The sequence below is a fragment of the Mirounga angustirostris genome, unplaced genomic scaffold, assembly GCF_029215605.1.
Source record: "Mirounga angustirostris isolate CCGP_5_RB_7025 unplaced genomic scaffold, mMirAng1.0.hap1 SCAF_14, whole genome shotgun sequence".
Lineage (NCBI taxonomy): Eukaryota > Metazoa > Chordata > Mammalia > Carnivora > Phocidae > Mirounga > Mirounga angustirostris.
Genome location: NW_026991722.1, coordinates 52086017 through 52104946, shown reverse-complemented (window position 1 = coordinate 52104946; position 18930 = coordinate 52086017). Strand labels below are relative to the sequence as shown.

Genomic DNA, 18930 nt, shown 5'->3' with positions numbered 1-18930 from the left:
CCAGGACTCTGGGATCATGACCTGAGCCGAAGGCAGATGCTTAACGACTGAGCCACCCAGGCTCCCCCTATTTTTGGGCTTTAATGGTGAGTCTTCTACATTGCTTAAGGATTTACTTCCAATACTATGGAAGATCATCTTATACATGCTGTCAACGTTCATAGGTTTTGGCATTAAGAAGACACTATACTATTAATATTATACTATCAAGTTGTAAGCATAAGCCACATTCTTTTTTTCTTTTTTAAGATTTTATTTATTTATTTTGACGGAGAGAGAGAGACAGCAAGAGTGGGAACACAAGCAGGGGGAGTGGGAGAGGGAGAAGCAGGCTTCCCACAGAGCAGGGAGTCCAACCTGGGGCTCGATCCCAGGACCCCAGGATCATGACCTAAGCCGAAGGCAGACGCTTAACAACTGAGCCACCCAGGCGCCCCCATAAGCCACATCCTTAAAGCCAAAAACTAGCATATTTGGATTTAAAATGATTCTCTTCCTCTTCTTTGGAATCACATGACAGATTCAGACAGATTCAGTAACTAGCATCTATTAATAAGAATAAAGATGTAAGAAATTAAGAACTTCCCATAAAATCAGAGACAAATAGTTGACATAAAATATACTATTTACACTGAAACAATACATTAGGGTAAGTGAATAAGGCTCTTTATAGCTAAATGAGGACTGTAGATGCCCTGAAAGATGAGCTGGCACATTTATAATTTATTATGGGCACATCAATGTCCCACATATTAGTAAGGATGAGCTGTATTATACTAAAGTGATTTTAAAGGCACAAAAAATTAAAACATTACATTATTTCATAATCTAGGTTATAGTGCATTCCACGGGATACACAAAATTCAAAATAAGCCTAAGCCTAAAATACCTTTACATCTATTTAGCCCATTTCTCCTTTGTTATCCAGTTGCAAACATTCCTATCTAAGCCCATCTACATGACTGATGACTTTCATAAAATTCCTACCTCACCAAATATTAGGTAAATAACCCACCCTTATTGATAAATAACCATATTGCATTTACCTGATTCAAACTCCAGTTGCTGCCTTCGGATTAACATTTTCTAACTGCGTATTTTAAGGTATACTTTGATCTTTGTCCTAATTGATCTAGATTCTCGGTCTTCCGCCTGTCACTGTTCTATAGAATTTACGTAATTCCTGATGCTCACTACTCTTTGCTTCCAAACCCAGATTCCTCCCTAACTCTAAGTCTTTCCTTCCTGAATCTTCCTGATCTTTTGCAAGAGAGTATGCTCAAAAACAAGTTGCCCACATTACTGAATTTAAAAAATGCATAACAAAAAAAAAGTGCGTAAGAGGGATTTGAAGGTTATCAATATAAGCAGCTTGATAAGAAGTGGAATGAAGTCAAGAGTCATCTCATTCTAGTGAAAAAAATAAAAGCTGTCTTTTACCCTTTTGAAGCTCAAGGTATGTTAACTGATGTATAATTAGTAGGAAAGCATCAGTTAACCAACTGGTTAGGTTAGGTTATTCATCATCTACCATATCAATAATGGAGAAATTACATTTAAATATTTTCCTTAAGTATTTGTTGTCCCATTTTGCAATCTTAGGAGAGCAACTGCTCATAACAACTGCTTGCCCTCCTCCAGGCTGGCTTCACCTTCCACCATGATGTATTTATCCAGTAACAAGTACCCTACTAGTACGTTACCACAGAAATCTCTTTATATGAAAATACTAATCACATATTTATTTTTTAAATTATACATATAAATTGTTTATATGTCCTTCAGTGGTGGTTTACCAGACTTTCTAAGAAACAGTATAAACTATAAGAAACAAAAAAATAAAACTGAGGGCGCCTGGGTGGCTCAGATGGTTAAGCGTCTGCCTTCGGCTCAGGTCATGATCTCAGGGTCCTGGGATCGAGTCCCACATCGGGTTCCCTGCTCAGTGCAGAGCCTGCTTCTCCCTCTCCCTTCTGCCACTCCCTCTGCTTGTGCTCTTCTGTCTATCTCTCTGTCAAATAAATAAATAAAATCTTTAAAATAAATAAATAAATAAATAAAACTGACATATAAATGCCACATTTTAAAAAAGATTTTATGTATTTATTTTAGAGAGTGAGAGAGACAGCATGAGTGGGAGGGGAAAAGAGAGAAAGAGAGAGAATCTCAAGCAGACTCCACACTGAGCATGGAGCCTGATGCAGTGCTTGATCCCAGGATCCCACAATCATGATCTGAGCCAAAACTAAGAATTGGACGTTTAACCAATTGGGCCACCCAGGTGCCCCTATAAAAGGGTTAATTAAGAAAATTACTAATACAAAATGTTACTATACCATTTCATGTTGCCTTTTTTTTTACTTTAGCTAAAAGAACCACAGATACCTCATTTTTAAAAGTCAAATGTTACATAAAATAGTATAAAGCTGTTATGAAAGATTTGTATGAAAACAATATAAAATCAATGAATAACAACAACTTACAGGTATTTCAATTTTTGCTTTAAGAGTCTGGTCTTTTTTAATGTTCTGTACTTGAATTGCAGATCCTGTTAAAATACTGGTTCCAGAACTGCTACAATCTACAACGTAGATTGGAAGATTCGGAGCACCTAAAAACTTTTGAAAACATACAAAATAATTTAAGACCCCAATCAAATGTAACAAATTATTCAATAATTGTTAAATTTTCAAATAATCCACTACAGCTACTATTTCTGGCTATAAACTGGAAAAAATAAAATAGAATTCACCAATATTCTAGACAAATTCTGAATGAAGAGTAATTTTTTATAATTCTAAAATTTATGTCTTCTGAAACACCAACTTCCTCAACCACTATTTTTTTTTTTTAACTTTGTGTATTTGGGTTTTCCTTTCCTTTTTGTGCTCTTTTACTTACCTTCATTTGTCTACTCATCCTTAACCCTAAAAGACATTTCTATCATTCTGTTCATAAATACTTCAGCTAAATTGAGGGAAATGGATCAAGAAAGGAGGGGGAATGTTCTATGAATTTCTTTATGAAACTTGGTATAGATGATGCCTTTACTGGCCAAAAAGTATAGGCAATGAGATACCCACAAGTTTCTCCATGGACTAATCATTAAAGATCTAAATACGATATAAGCCTCACTATAAAGTAGCTAAGAGATAGTTATGTCCATTTACTACCAGATTACTCAAAATAAAATCTACGTATTTTTATCTTACAATAACTTACCTTACAATGAACAATCAATTTTGGTTGTGTTGTTATATTGTCTGATTCATCCAAAATTTCTACCTGAAATGGGAAAGCTGTTCCATTTTCTATAACTAAAATTTCAGAATCAGGTTTCACTTTCAATCGATGAGGGGGACCTACCAGAGAATTATATAATGAAATACAGATTCAAGTTTCTAAGACTGAAATATTGAAACAGCAAGGAAAAAAAGCTTTTAACATTTCAAGTTTTAGTATCTTAATGCTAAGAAAGGAAAAAAATAAGCAATACCCATGTTTAACCATTTCTATCTCTAAAATGCACAGATTCTATAAATGACCAGATTTGTCTCAACTGAGTAAAATGTTTGATGTCTAGACTTAGTTTTACCCAACAAGCTATGACATTATTGTAACTAATGCTAGAAATCACCTCAAGGTGTAAAACCTTAAAAGAGATCCTGGAAAAAAGTATTCAAGAAGAAAAGTTTTTTAAAAATACTTTTTTATTTATTCACTTCAACTTTACACAATGACTGATTTCTCAAAAATATGTTAAGAGAAAACACACATTTTAGGTAAGTGTTCAAAGGATCAGTGCATGTCATGATATAACCAAATAATTTACTTGTTTGATTGCCCACGACTCTGATGTCATAAGCAAGCTACACAAGTTTCCTCTAAGATTAATCAGAGTTCACACTTCTATAGCAATATGCCTTGATGTGCTCTATAAACACTGATATTTTTAAATACAATTTATGCTAAATGCTAGTAACAAAAATTCACAGTTACTGAACAGTTACTTTATAGTAACAGTTATTATTTACTTTTTACTACATGCCAAGCAACATGTCAAGTTTTAAGCACTATATAATCTTCACAATGATCTTAATGAAGAGGGTAATATTACCATCCTCATTTTGTAAATGAGGAAACAAATTCAGAGAGATTAAGTATCTTGTCCAGGTCATATGACTAGTAAGTGGCAGGCTCAGGTTAATGTCCTGAGTAATCTGAAACCTCTTGACAATTATCATTATACCATGCTACCTCCTACTTTACAATTTTCATTCTCAAATTCAAAACAATGTCAAACTACCTGGTTATTAAGAATTTCACTACCCAAATCTATACCTTTTATCTAACCTCTAAAATAAAAGCATTGTGTTTATTAGTATGTAATAATTTTTAAGTTTGCTTCTGTGTGCATTTAAGTATGTATGTAAGTAATCTCTACACTCAACGTGGGGCTCAAACTCATGACCCCGAGATTCAAGAACCACATGCTCTTCTAACTGAGCCAGCCAGGTGCCTTAATAATTTTATTCTTATACTTCTACCAATGTGCTAATTTTGACATCTTTTATCAATTTGTGCTTGAGGGAAACCAAACAACTTGAATTTGTGAAAGGACATAGCTACTATGTATCATTTCATTTAAAAACAGTACAAAAGGTCATATGTGGACAAAGGTATGATTATAGTATTATTAATAACAGAGCTAAAACTGACATACCAAGCACTGTTGTGTTTTACAAGCACATGCAGTTCTCACTTTGCACAGTACTGTGTTAACAAGAACTCATGCATATTGGAACTGTGTCGTCCTCCATTCAGTTACCACAAAATCTTGCAAAGTGAGGGTTACCTATATTAACTCATTCAATCCTCACAACAACTGTGAGAAAGTAGATATTATTTCATTTTACACATGAGGAAACTGAGGGACAGGACAAGTTTACCTAGCTCTTAAATGTCAGCTTAAATTCAAACCCAGAAGAGATAATATCAGAATGTATTCTTTGAACCTATATGACAGACTGCCTCTCAAATTAGCCAGCATTTCCTACCCTGTGTTACTTTAACGTAACTTCATTACGAAGTTGATAAGTCATTATCAAGTTAACATAAATGCATGAGAAACTTTTCATAAGATATGAAACATTTACAGTTATACAGGAAAAGTTAAAGACAGGTCCAGTTCTAATATAAGCCTGATTAGTGTATCTCTTAAGAGTTGTTCCCTAATACATTCTCAACATTCACACTTTTCTCCTGATTATTTTTAGAACTTCACTAATGTCTTCCTACACATTTTCCTGTTTTTTCAATTAGTCATTTCTGTCAGTGCTTTGACATTCAAATGTATTTTCAAGACTTACACCATAACCGAGCCAAAAAACACTTCATCTTATATTTTATAATAAGATTATTATTTTAAAGGTAAATATTAGGAATATTTCTTAAAATATTACCTGGTAGTAATCTAATTTTTAAAATCTGTGTGTCTTCTTTTAAACCCGGCAGAATAACCTTCAAATTAAAATTCTGTTGAAAAAAATTATTTTAATTAAATCCAAGTCCTAAATAGCTCAGTAGTTTAACAACTCAATTCTGATTTATTTTTGCTTTTAATTTCCATAACATTAATCTATTCAGCAAATTTATATTGAGAAACATGATCATTTATGTAAGAGATATAGATGAAAAAATGGACTCATATTGCTTCTTTACAGATAATAGCCTCTTAAAATTCAAAAGGAATAACCTTTGAATAATCAGAATCAAGATGGGCATTATAAAAAATATGGAAAATATGAAATATAAAATACCAAAAATCTAGAAATCTCTAAATGCAATGTGGTATTCTGGATTTGATCCTGGAATAGAAAACTAATTAGTAAAAAAAGCTGGTGAAATGTAAATAAAGTCCACAGTTTTGTTAATAGTATTGTACCAATGTTAATTTCTTAGTTTGGATAAATACTTGATAGTTATAGAAGATATTAATAGAGGAAGCTGGGTACAGAGTATATGCAAACTCTCTATACTATCTAACTCTTCTGTAAATATAAAGTTATTTCAAAAAAGTTTTTTAAAAAATCTAGAAATCATTTTAGTTTTTTAGTAAGCTTATCTTACTAAAGTCAAATTTCCCTGAATTTCAAGTTCTTCTTCCAGGAAACTCTGAATTCAGAAAGATGTACAGAACTTGACTTTTAATTTGATTTCATTATACAATGCAGTGCAGCATAAATTCATATGCTCTATTTTTAATTAAATGCCATTTTGATGGAAAAGTTTTGAATATATCTTGTAGGTTAATGCTGCAGTGAAGAAAAGTTATATATTACTTGTTATTAGTCATAGAATTCCCTTTAGTCATGTAAATCTATTAACTACTTTATATACCTGATAGAAAAATTACCTTATTGGAATTTATATTTTTACCCTCCCTAACTTTATCCCTCCCAAAACATTTTCCTTTATCCAAATACCAAACCCAGTATGTTCATAAATGTGAGCCAAAGTTTCTCATATTTTTGTGTTCTAAAATTAATATTCAAAAATTTTTTAAAGTTGGAGAGAAAAAAGAAACCTAGTATTGGATAACTGTTGATAAAATAACTCTGAATGTGAAAAGAATGGAATGAAGATGAAGACACTTAAAAAATATTTAATTCATAAATGTTACACAATAGCAAACATGCTAGTTTCCCTTAGAGATGTAAATGGTAAGTTTAGTGACATGATCCTAATTCTTAGGAACCCCATATTGTCATCCTGTTACAAAACTATGTCATCCAATTTTATTTATTTTTATTATGTTAATCACCATACATTACATTAGTTTTTGATGTAGTGTTCTATGATTCATTGTTTGCGTATAACACCCAGTGCTCCATTCAGTACGTGCCCTCTTTAATACCCATCACCAGGCTAACCCATCCCATTTTAAATTCTCCACTTCATTTTTATCATACAGGAAATAAGCATGTATTAAAACATTTATGTACAATGATTACCTTGCCTTGACAAGAGTTTACAGGGCCCTTAGCTGTAACACCTCGAATCACACAATTCGGTCCTCTGGTTATTTCTTCATAATGTAAAGATAAACCACTGGAAAAAACAAATTATTTTTTAACTTCCCCTCCATTACCTATAAATAAGTTGCAAATGTGTAACCTTCTCATATGCCATTCTCATGTTTAATTTACTTTTCTAATAAGATAGTATTTTAAAAAATAGAATAATTCAATAGGAGAAAATTCCCAAGAACTTCTTTTACAAAGACAAATGATCCATAAGTGATAGCACTGGGCCAAATATTGTAAATGATAAATTATAAAACATAAAGCTTCATTTATTAAATAAGATACAAGGCAGGAAATAATCAAATGCTAGACCATGCACATAGGTCAAGAAAAGGAAATACCCAAATAGGCCAGGTTTAGGGAAATCTTCAGACTTCGCCATGTATTTTTTTTTCCCCCCAAATCTTTCATCCAGTGAGATGTTAGAGAGTTTCTGGCACTTATTAAACTAAATAGCAATTTTAGTCCAAATAATCAAGTACAGTCTTATGATGTAACCTCGTTAAAATATACACTAAAGATTCCCTAATCTATTACCATGAGCAATTTCATTCCTAAATAGCCTGTGACCACATGTAGGTCATTAGAGTGTAAACATTTTACTCTTGTCAAGGGGTAAGACGAGGGAATAAAAGTAAAAGATACACCATGAGGGAGGAAAAGCCAAATGGAAAGGTTGTAAAGATAAAGTTGAAAAATATCTGTCAGAAAGAAAAGTAGAAATACAAAAAGAAAAAGAGAAAAATTAGGAAAATCAGAGCAGCAGTCCAGAAGGTTCAGTACCAAAAAATAAGGACCTCAGAAAGAGCAAACAATGATGACAGAGATGTCTCCAAAAGTATGAAACTGATAGATTATCTATGCACTTAAAACATCATAAGAAGAGACCAATTTGGCAGAGTTTAATCTGTCATAAACTTAGCAAAGAAAAAGTATAGTAGCAACAAAGTTGTACAATAAAGTAAGTGACTAGTATTTACATAAATGCAATAAAGCAAGGACTAAATACTGACCAAGCCACAATATAAACTTTATTGAGGAACAGAGGAACAGGAAGGAAGCTTATTTGTAACAGAAGTGGTATTAAGAGAATACGTCATTGTCTATAGCCATTAAGTCAAGAGAGAATACCTAAAACTGAAGAATGAAGAAATAGCAATATAAAATTTAGATATATGGCAGTAGTTACCAGTAGATTCAAGTAAGAAAGTCGAAAGGGTTCTCTGAGAAGTGGATTGTGGGTAGGTCAGAGAGAGCAGAGGGAGGAGAAACTGTTCTTTTATAATAAGCCTTACCGAACTACTTGACTATTTAAAGCTACATGCATGAATGATTTTTTTTAATTCACGTAACACTGAAAAAACAAAAAAACAAAGAAACCCATTAAGGAAATTGTCTTTGTTGAAGATAAATTCACACAGCCATGCCACCAGGATTTTTTTTAAGTTCAAAACCCAAAATATAAATATGTACGTGTGACAGAGACTTCTCATGTAAGAATATCCTATCAAGGATAGGATGATGGAGTTATAATCAATAATAGGTATCAAATAATGCGCTAATATTTTTCCAATTGTGACTAGAAGGGATACTTCCAGTGTTTTATTTTTAAACAAACACATTTAAGTGTTCAACTATTCCATTACTGTTTAATATTCAAATGAATGCAATAGGTCAAAAGAATCATTTTTTTCAACTCATTTTAAAAATTTTTGTAACTATGTATTGTTTTCCAAGAACTTAACCATGCTATAAATCTAATCACTAAACTATCTCACTGTGAGTTTCTAGAAGACAAATACTATGTTCTTAATCACTTCTATAGGTCTAGCTAGCAAGTGCCTGGAATATAGCACATGCTCAGATGATTAAGAGTGAACAATTACAATCGTTAGATCTTCTTGTTGGATAGACCCTTTAAAAAAGAAAAAAAAAAAAGAGTGAATGATTATAACATGAGGGAAAAAAGTACATAGAGACAACAGAAGAAAGCATACATAAAAAGTGGGCTCAAAAAGACACTTTAGTCATAAAGCATAGCTTAGGGCTTAATAAATCCCTCAGATCTTATACAACACACTAAAAACTTTAAATGACAAATGTGAAGTTAAACACATAAATAATTTAAGCTAAAAAAGACAATGCTTAGTAAGTATGAAAAGTCACATATAGGTTGATCCTTCAAATTACCTTGCTTCAAAAACTGGCTGAATATCATTTCCTAGTTGACTAGTATGACCAAATTCATCCTGAAACTCCAGAGGGATATTGAATGGGACTCCAACACGAAAAGGAGGATCCATAAGACCAAATGAAAACTTCTCTGGTTTACCCTCTTAAAAAAAAAAAAAGTAAACATGAGAAACAAATTCATTATAGGTCAGAAACAGCCATATTTTATATACAGGAACCTAAACTACGATAGAGATGGCATTTTAAATCTGTGAGAAACTTATATAAATTATATCTATAAGCCACTTGGGAAAGTTAGATCTTTATCTCACTATACATAAAAGTAAAATTCTAGAGGAAGAAAAAAAGGTTTTTAAACTATGAAATTATTAGAATATAATAAAGAATAAGTTTATAACATTATCATAGGAAAAACTAAGGCAAAACATAATATCAGCCCCCCCACACCTTATCTGTGGTTAACTGTAGTCCAGAGGCAGATGATCCTACTTCTGATATACTGTCAGAAGGTCAACAGTAGCCTAAAACTATGTTACAATTCCTAGGTCATTGACCTCACTTCATCTCACCAAATAGGCATTTTATCACCTCATGTCATCACAAGAAGAGTAAGTATAGTAGTAAAATAAGATATTTTAAGAAAGGAAAAGACCATATTACATAATTTCTATTACAGTATATTGTTATAATTGTTCTATTTTATTATTATTGTTAATCTCTTAAAGTCCCTAATTTATAAATTAAATTTCATTACAGTATGCATATACAGAAAAAAAATAGTATATATATGATTTTGGTACTATCTGCAGTTTCAAGAGAACCACTGGGAGTGGTCTTGCAACACGTCCCCTGCACACAAGGGGGAACTACTGTACTCAACAGCTATGAAAGAATGTATTTGATAAAGTTTAAAATATCTTATTAGTTAAAATACACAAAGTTAAAAGAGATGTTCCATAGGAGAAAATATGTACAACACTGCAACAAGGGATTAAAATCCAGAATACATAAAAACTTTCTATAAACCAGTTCTTCTTAAAGTGTGTTCTCTAGTCAGTTTCAGCCATCCTCTGAGAAATTATTAAAAGCGTGTATTCTAGGGCTCACTCAAACCCAGAAACTCTGGGAGTGATATCCCACAGACCAGTGTCTTAAAAAGCTCTCCAGATGATTAAGATAGAAAGTCAAATTTGAGAACCACAGCTTTAAACTGTTAAAATGGGCACAGCAAATGAATAGGTTTTCAGAGATGACATAGAGAGCCCAAGAAAAGTGAGAAGAGGTGCAAAATCTAATAAATAATTTAACCACCAACTAGGATAAATACAGACACTGGCCAGGAATGAGCAGAAGGAAATTAGAACTCTCATGGTTTGTTGGTGAAGGTACCCTGGTACAACATTTTGGAAGAGCAAATATATTTAAAATGTTAAGGCATATACAAGTCAGCTTGGCAATTCTACTTTTTATCCACCCTAGAGAATTTCTAGCACATGTACACAAAGCAGCATGAATTTTTTCCATATAGAAACATGGTTTGTAATAGCCAAAAAATTGGAAACAACCTAAATGTTCATTAATAGAAAATTGCTTCAGTTATAGCATGTCTATGCTATGGAATGTGTTCTGCAGCTATTAAAAGAATGTGGTAGAAGCGCCTGGGTGGATCAGTTGGTTAACTGTCCAACTTATGATCTCAGCTCAGGTCTTGATCTCAGGGTCGTGAGATCCAGCCCCGTGTTGGGCTCCACACTCAGTGCAAAGTCTGCTTAAGATTCTGTCTCTTCCTCTGCCCCTCCCCCCATATGTGCGCTCTCCCTCTCTAAAATAAATCTTAAAAAAAAAAAAAAAAAAGAGTTCCCTAGATCCCCATCCCTCAATACACAGAACCAGTCAACTGCCTTCCTTAGCCCCAGCAATAGACAGAAGGCTTATTCTCTGACAAAGGTAAAAAAGTAGGGCTAAGAAGTGAGGGACAAAGCACTACTAAAAGTGTCACGGTTTGCTGAAAATACCAAGTAAAAGATTATATAGTAGATATGAGACCCCCCAACAGCCTTCCTCAGTTTGCTCCCCAAATGCTGGCAGTGAGGTGTTTACCCTCCCAGCAGAAGACCAGAAGGCTCTACTTTAGGGAATCTAGACAGCCCAAGAGAGAAAATCTAAAAATTCCCATAATCACTCCAAATGAAAGAAAAGCTTTCAAGTGTCCTATGATTAAATGTAAGCAAATCACCAGACATGTAAGAGAGCATCTACTATATGAATGGGCAAACATAAAAAAAACCAACATGGAGGAAACAGATTATAAAAAAGTTTAAATATTTCAAAAAAGACCACCACTAATACCCTCAGGGAATTATTAAAGTCACTGAATTCATGAAGTAGGCAGAGAAGCTTTGAAAAGGGAATAGCCAGAGAATAAAAAATGACAGCAGAAAGGAAAAATTCAATAGAAAGTGTAGTAGCATGTCATGTTAAAGGAATCTCCCATAACACAGGTAAATAAGAGATGGAAAGTAGAAAAAAAGAATATTAGTACACCAGTCAAGATGTCCACTGTCTTAATATGAGATGATGTAGAAAACAGAGTAGGAAATCAAAGTGATTCAAGAAAAATTCCTAGAATTTAAAATTTCAGAAAGTAGAACAAAAAGAGATTCTCCAAACAGCTGGGCATCAGGGAAAAGGGAAGAATGTGGTGGAGGTGGTGGGCAGAACAGCTCACACACGCAAAGGTCAGGAATCAGAATAGCTTTAGATGTTACCAGCAATAAGAGAAGTAAATGATGATCCCTTCAAAAATTTTAAAGAAATATGATTATGAATTTGCAATGACATGGACGGAGCTAGGGATTATATTATGCTAATAAGCAAAATAAGTCAGAGAAAGACAAATACCATATGATTTCACCCATGTGGAATCAAAGAAACAAAACAAACGAGCAAAGGGGAAAAAAGAGACAAAGGCAAACCAAGAAAGAGACTCTTAACTATAGAGAACAAACTGATGATTACCAGAGGGGAGGGGGCAAGAGGATGGGTTAAATAGGCAAGAGGGGATTAAATGGGGATTAAGGAGTGAACCTGTGATGAGCACCGGGTGATGTACAGAAGTATTGAATCACTGTATTGTACACCTGAAACTAATATTACATTGCATATTAAAACTATAACTTAAATAAAAACTTAAAGAAATATGATTATGAAGCAGAATCATAAAGCCTTAATTTTAAGATGATGGTCACAACTGGCCAAACATCTTTTACTGAATTACCTATCTATCTATTCTCCCTTTATTTAAAATGCCACCTTTAGTATAATATGTAGGTATATAGTGTTTCACTTACCTTTAACAGAAAATTTAATTGCCTTTGATGGTAGTGGTCTTCCTGCATAAGTGTCTGCATTACTTTCATTCAATACAACTTGTAATTTCAATGTATAATTCCCCAACTTCTGAATATTTTCTGGACAAATTAAGAAGAAATTAAAAATCAAGTCAACGTAATACTGATACAATTTTTAACGTTCAGAATAATAACTCACCCATTTTTTTAAACCAGTAAGGCCATTTTCCTCCATGTTGACTAATATGTGAAATGATTTCTTTATTTCCATTTGAAGCTTAATAAAAGAAAAAAGAAATATTTATACCTTGAGAAACTGAATACACAACATGAATATGAAATGTCACACTGGCATCAAATATCTTTATTTGTTGTACATTTTTAGAAATTGTTTTGAAACTTCATCAAAGGATCTAAAGCTATCCTATGCAAGTGAACAGCATAATGAAAATTATTCATTCAGCTCATTAAAATTCCTTTATTTCAATTCTTAAAAATGTATCTATGAATAAAATTAATTGGTACAAAAGATTAGATAATTTTCTTTTGATATTAAAAATAATTTTCCTTAAGAGTTTTCAAGACTAAAATACCACAGTTTATTTATATAGAATTGCTAAGATCTAATGACCCACTGTTATGAGAAAGAAGTAAAAACACACACACACACACATATAAATAAAATATGCTACCTTTTTTGTAAGGAAGGGTAAGAAATGATATATTTGTTCCTACTCGGCATTATAGCAGGAAACACAGGAAAGATAAGCCAAAAACTAATAAAATTACTACCTAAACAGGGAGGAAGTAAACAGAGTAGAGGGATGACATAACTTCTCTGAAGGTTTATTTCTGACTTTGAAATTATGTAAATGACTTAAAAATTGAAAAAATAGAATTAAAATACAGCAATTCATAAACAAAACCAAACATACATCAAGTAGATGACATGACAACATTAAAAAAGGATTATTATTTCAAGTAACCTTTTTTGAAGATTTATTTATTTTAGAGAGAGGGAGAGAGAATCCAAGCAGACTCCACACCGAGTGGGAAGCTGAACATGGGGCCCAATCCCATGACCCTGAGATCACCACCTGAGCTGAAACCAAGAGTCGAATGTTTAACCAACTGTGTCACTCAGGCGTCCCTCAAGTGACTTTATTTTTTATTATCTGCCAATAAATAAATTCAGCACACTTGGACGATACAAAATCATGTTCATGGATTGTTAAGATGACAATAACATCCAACTGATCTACAGATGCAATATGACCCCTATCAAAACCCCAGTACCATTTTTTGCAGAAATAGGAAACCCATGCTAAATGTATTTGGAATTTTAAGGGACCCAAACAGCCAAAACAATCCTGAATAAGAAAAACAAAGTTAGAGAACTCACATTTCCTTTCAAAGTTTACTACATAGTTACAGTAATCTAAATAATGTGCTACTGGCATAAGAAGAGACTTACAAAGAGCCCAGAAATAAACCCTTGAATGTATGGTCAAATGATTTTTGACAAGAATGCCTAGGCCATTCAATGGAGAAAGAACAGTGTTTCTAATTATTTGTGCCATGAAAACTGGAAATCCACATGCAAAAAAATTTAATCTATATAAATTGAACTCAAAATGGATCAAAGAACTAAATGTAAGAGCTAAAATGATAAAACTAATTTTAGACCAAAAAAAGCTTCCTGACACTGGATTTGGCAATGACTTCTTGGATAGAATACCAAAAGCAACAATGCAAAAACAGAAAAACTGGGGGCGCCTGGGTGGCTCAGTTGGCTGAGTGTCCGACTCTTGGTTTCAGCTCAGGTGGTGATCTCAGGGTCATGAGATCCAACCCCATGTCAGGCTCCACAGAGTCTGCTTGGGATTCTTTCCCTCTACCCCTCCCTCCACCACCACCCCCGCCCCCGCACATGCTCTCTCAAATCTAAAAAAAAAAAAAAAAAAATTGGACTACATCAGAATTACATTTTCTGCATCAAAAAACACCACCAACAGGGTGAGAAGGCAGTCCACAGAATGAAAAGAAAGTATTTGCAAATTATATAGTATCTGATAAGGATTATCCAAATATAAAGAACTCCTACAACTCAACAATAAAAAATCCAATTAAAAAATGAGCAAAGGATCTGAATGGACATTTCTCCAAAAAAGATATAGAGATATCTATAAGCACACAAAAAGATGCTCAATTTCACTCATCATTAGGGAATGCAAATCAAAACCACAAAATATCACTTCACACCAATTAGGATGCCTTTTACCAAAAAACCCAGAAAACGTGTTAGCAAGGATGTGGTGATACTGGAACTTGTGCATTGCTGGTGGGGGTGTAAAAGACTGCAGCCACTGTGAAAAACAGTATCGCAGTTCCTCAGAAAGTTACACATTAGAATTACCATATGACCTAGCAATTCCACATCTGGGTATGTATCCAAAGGAACTGAAATAAGGGACTCAAACAGATATTTGCGTACCAATATTCAGTGGCATCATTCACAATACCTCAACATGAAAGCAACCCAAGTGTCCATCGATGGATAAATGGATAAACAAAATATGGTACATACATACACTAGAATATGATTTCATGTATTTTATTGAGATACCTAAAAGAATCATAGTCACAGAGACAGAAAGTAGAACAATGGTTACCAGGAGATTGTGGGGACAGAGTGATGGGGAGGTTATTACTACTGTTTTAGTCTGGGATGATAAAAAAGTTCTAGAGATGGACAGTGGTTAATGGTTGCACAACAGTATAAATGTATTTAATGCCAATGAACTGTATATCTTACAATGGTTAAAATCATAAATTTATGTTTTATATATTTTAACATAATAAATTTTTCAATGAAAAAAATAATACGGGGTGGGGGAAGCAGGGGAGGCAGGAGAGTCAGAGTCACAGAGAGACTGGAGAATGCTATACTACTGACTTTGAAGATGGAGGAATGGGCCACAAGCCAAGGATATGGATTCTAGAATGTGGAAAAGGGAAGGCTGCCCTAAAGCCTCCAGAAGGAATGCAATCCTGCTGACACCTTTTTTTAAAGATTTTATTTTATTTGACAGAGAGCGAGAGAGCACAAGCAGGGGGAACAGCAGAGGGAGAGGGGAGCCCAAGTGCAGGGCTCCATCTCAGCACCTGGGATCACGACCTGAGCCAAAGGCAGACGCCCAACTAAATGAGCAACCCAGGCAACCTTCAATACTGCTGACACTTTGATTTTAGTCAATGAAATCCATCTGGAATGTATGATCTACAGAACTCTAATAAATATATGTTGTTTTAAGCCACACAAACACACACAAATTTGGAGAAGTATGATGTAGGGTGTCACAGAGGCCAAAAATGCAAGTATTTCAGTAAAATAAGTTAGTCAAACTGTTCAATGCTGAGACACCTAACAACACATTTATAAGTATAAATGTTATCATTGACTAGTTTCTAAATGTTGGAAATAAACATAAACTGAAATACTGTGCCTTTAAAAACCATGGATGAGACACACAAGTATATAATGATAGAATAGATTATTAAACATAAGAAGTAAAAATTCCTTTAGGCAGTCAAAACAAAAACAATGGACAAGAAACAAACAAGATTATTCAAATTAGGGAAATACAAGATGAGCAATAATACCCAGTTCTCCTATACCAGGCCTATAATCTAAAGCAAGTATTTCTAGCACACAGGTTCAGAGCCAGTTTTTTGATTTACAATAGATTTTATGGATTATCTAATCTGAATTCCTATCTAGTACAAATTCCTATGCATATATACACCATATCTTATTTTAGTCCACAGTTACCAACTTGGGAAAATTCAGAATAGAGTTAAAAAAAAAAAAAACCAACCCCACAAAAATATCAATTTAAAAATTAGTCATAACACATTTGAATTTCTGAACGTAAATCTACTGTGTCTATCAGCTTGTTAGATCAATAATTATATGAAGATATTAAAACCTGCATTACACATTTAAGAACAATATTAAAGATCCAAATTAAAAAAAAAAATCCAAATTAGTTTGTATACTTACAATGTAATATAACTTTGAGCTCAACCAGGAGTTTCTTTGACCCTCCGTGACTTGTTCCTGGAAGCTTTTGCATTGCCTCTCCTTTTTTATTCAGTATTTCAATTCTTAATGCACCTATCAGTCCAAAATTTAATATAAGAATGTCTCAGTTACACCCAAAAACAGGGATGAGCCTGCTAGGTCTTAACACTGCATTTTAATCTGTCACAGTCTTTTACATATTAAATACATGAAGCACACGAAAAGCATTTTTCACTATTAAGGGGGAAAAAAAAAAACATACCAATGGGGGTTCCAGCAGGCCTAATCTCATTTGGCAATAATTCATCTCCTTCAGGCCAAGTTACTGACAATCTATCAGGGAGCCTATTATGAAACCAGCATATTAATGTTTCATGAACTATATTAATTATGGTCTTAATTAGATAAACAGAAGTCACTGGAAACTTTAATACTTATTTCTGATATATTTTGAAAAGTTAAAGCTAAAATTCTATATGATTAATAATCTAAAAAGTTTTTCCTCCCTAACCATTACTGTGACTAATGAAACAATAATACAAAATCTCTTGGTATTAAGAGCCAGGAATTGTCCATTTTTTTGTGTTTTTTCAGCTCTTTTATGATACAAGTTACCTTTGGAAGAGAAGATAAACTTTTAATAGAAGAATTATTAGATTCACTAAGAATAAAAATGACTGCATCATTAGCTATACAAGAAGTACAAACAGGGGCGCCTGAGTGTCTGCTTTCAGCTCAGGTCGTGATCCCAGAGTCCTGGGATCGAGTCCTGCATCGGGCTCCTTGGTCAGCAGGGAGTCTGCTTCTCCCTCTGCCTGCAGCTCCCCCTGCTTGTGCTCTCCCTCTCCCTCCCTCCCTCCCTGTCAAATAAATAAAACCTTAAAAAAATAAAAAATAAAACAAGAGCTACAAAGAGTTTTGTTTTTCTACTTTCTTTTATTTCTCTTGTACTAATCTTTACCTCTCAACAGTTACTACAATTTTCTTCTAGTTGTAGGTCAAACCAAGTTGTTTTCTACCATACCAGATTCATAGTGCCTGTAACAGTAACACTTTAGATATAGAAAAAGGAGGAAATTTTATATAAAACAAATACAGGATTCTGTTTTTACAACCAGAGCTCTCATTTTTTTTAACAGCAAGAAGTTCATCACAATATATAAATCTAAGATTACAAATGTCCTATTATGTGTTCATAACAACATGCTCAAGAATAGTTAAAAGCACAATTCATTTTTTAGTTTATTATTCTTATCCCGCATTTTGAAATGTGAATTACCTTGCCATTTCATCTTCTACATATTTTTTCACAGCTTTCTCAGCAACTGTCCTATCAAGCTTTGCAATTGGCACAGTTTTTATTTCATCATACAGCGCCTGAGGTTCCTGAATAAAAAATTTATATCAACATTTCAAAAAAAACTATTCAAATTCAGCTGCATGAAAACTTGTTTCTTTGGAAGGAACATGTTACCCTAACTCAGTATATAAAACATAATAGCTATTCTTACATTATACCACAGTGTTTATTTCTATTTTTCATGTAACCTCCTTAGGCATAATTAAATATCATTCAAATATTAACAAGAACATGGTAGAAGGACAAAGCCCACTTTAATTTTGGAGTTATTCATTCTTGAGAAAATTCTGGTTCCCAATTTTTACTCCAATGTGGATGAAATGTTTTACAAATTTACAAATGCTTGACAAAATTACTTTGACACAAGAAATAACATACACGTTTGTTAAATACTGGGCATACAGATATTAAGTTCTACAGATTATTTAAAAGACCAAATAAGAAACATAAAAATTCATGCTAACAATACTTTATCCAACAGATAAAATAAATGCTAGCAAAATATAAAATACTGTACCTTTATTTCAGCATTAAACAAAAGTAAGCAGTACCAAGAGACTGTCAATAAAAATTTTTTATTACTTGCTATCTTACCATTGCAATCTGAACCTCTCCTCCTGTGGCATATACTTCTCCATCATGATCACCATAAAGAAAAAATTTTACTATGCTTCCATAAAAGAGAGGAAGTGTCTTGATTGTCTTGACCTAATATTTAGTTTTTAGAAAAAAGGCTTTTAGTATTTACTAAAACAGGATTAATATTAATAACTATTTCATAGAACTATTTCATCCAAGGGAAAAACGCAGTATCAGAAAAATTACTGAAAAAAGCATTCTAATAAAGTTATATTTATT

At 33.2% G+C, this 18930-nt stretch overlaps 1 protein-coding gene across 2 annotated transcripts in view; it reads right to left on the bottom strand.

The window, feature by feature from the left end:
- The window catches only part of SMCHD1 (structural maintenance of chromosomes flexible hinge domain containing 1), a 139266-nt gene that overhangs the window by 71601 nt on the left and 48735 nt on the right, over positions 1-18930 (bottom strand). For both annotated transcript variants that reach the window (XM_064577866.1, XM_064577867.1), the window contains 11 exons: positions 18667-18780; positions 17992-18098; positions 16975-17057; positions 16692-16805; positions 12828-12905; positions 12629-12748; positions 9276-9420; positions 7014-7110; positions 5463-5535; positions 3223-3362; positions 2484-2618 (listed from right to left, as the gene is read on the bottom strand). In XM_064577866.1, the coding sequence (XP_064433936.1) occupies positions 2484-2618; positions 3223-3362; positions 5463-5535; positions 7014-7110; positions 9276-9420; positions 12629-12748; positions 12828-12905; positions 16692-16805; positions 16975-17057; positions 17992-18098; positions 18667-18780 (1206 nt within the window). The remainder of the gene's footprint in view (positions 1-2483; positions 2619-3222; positions 3363-5462; positions 5536-7013; positions 7111-9275; positions 9421-12628; positions 12749-12827; positions 12906-16691; positions 16806-16974; positions 17058-17991; positions 18099-18666; positions 18781-18930) is intronic.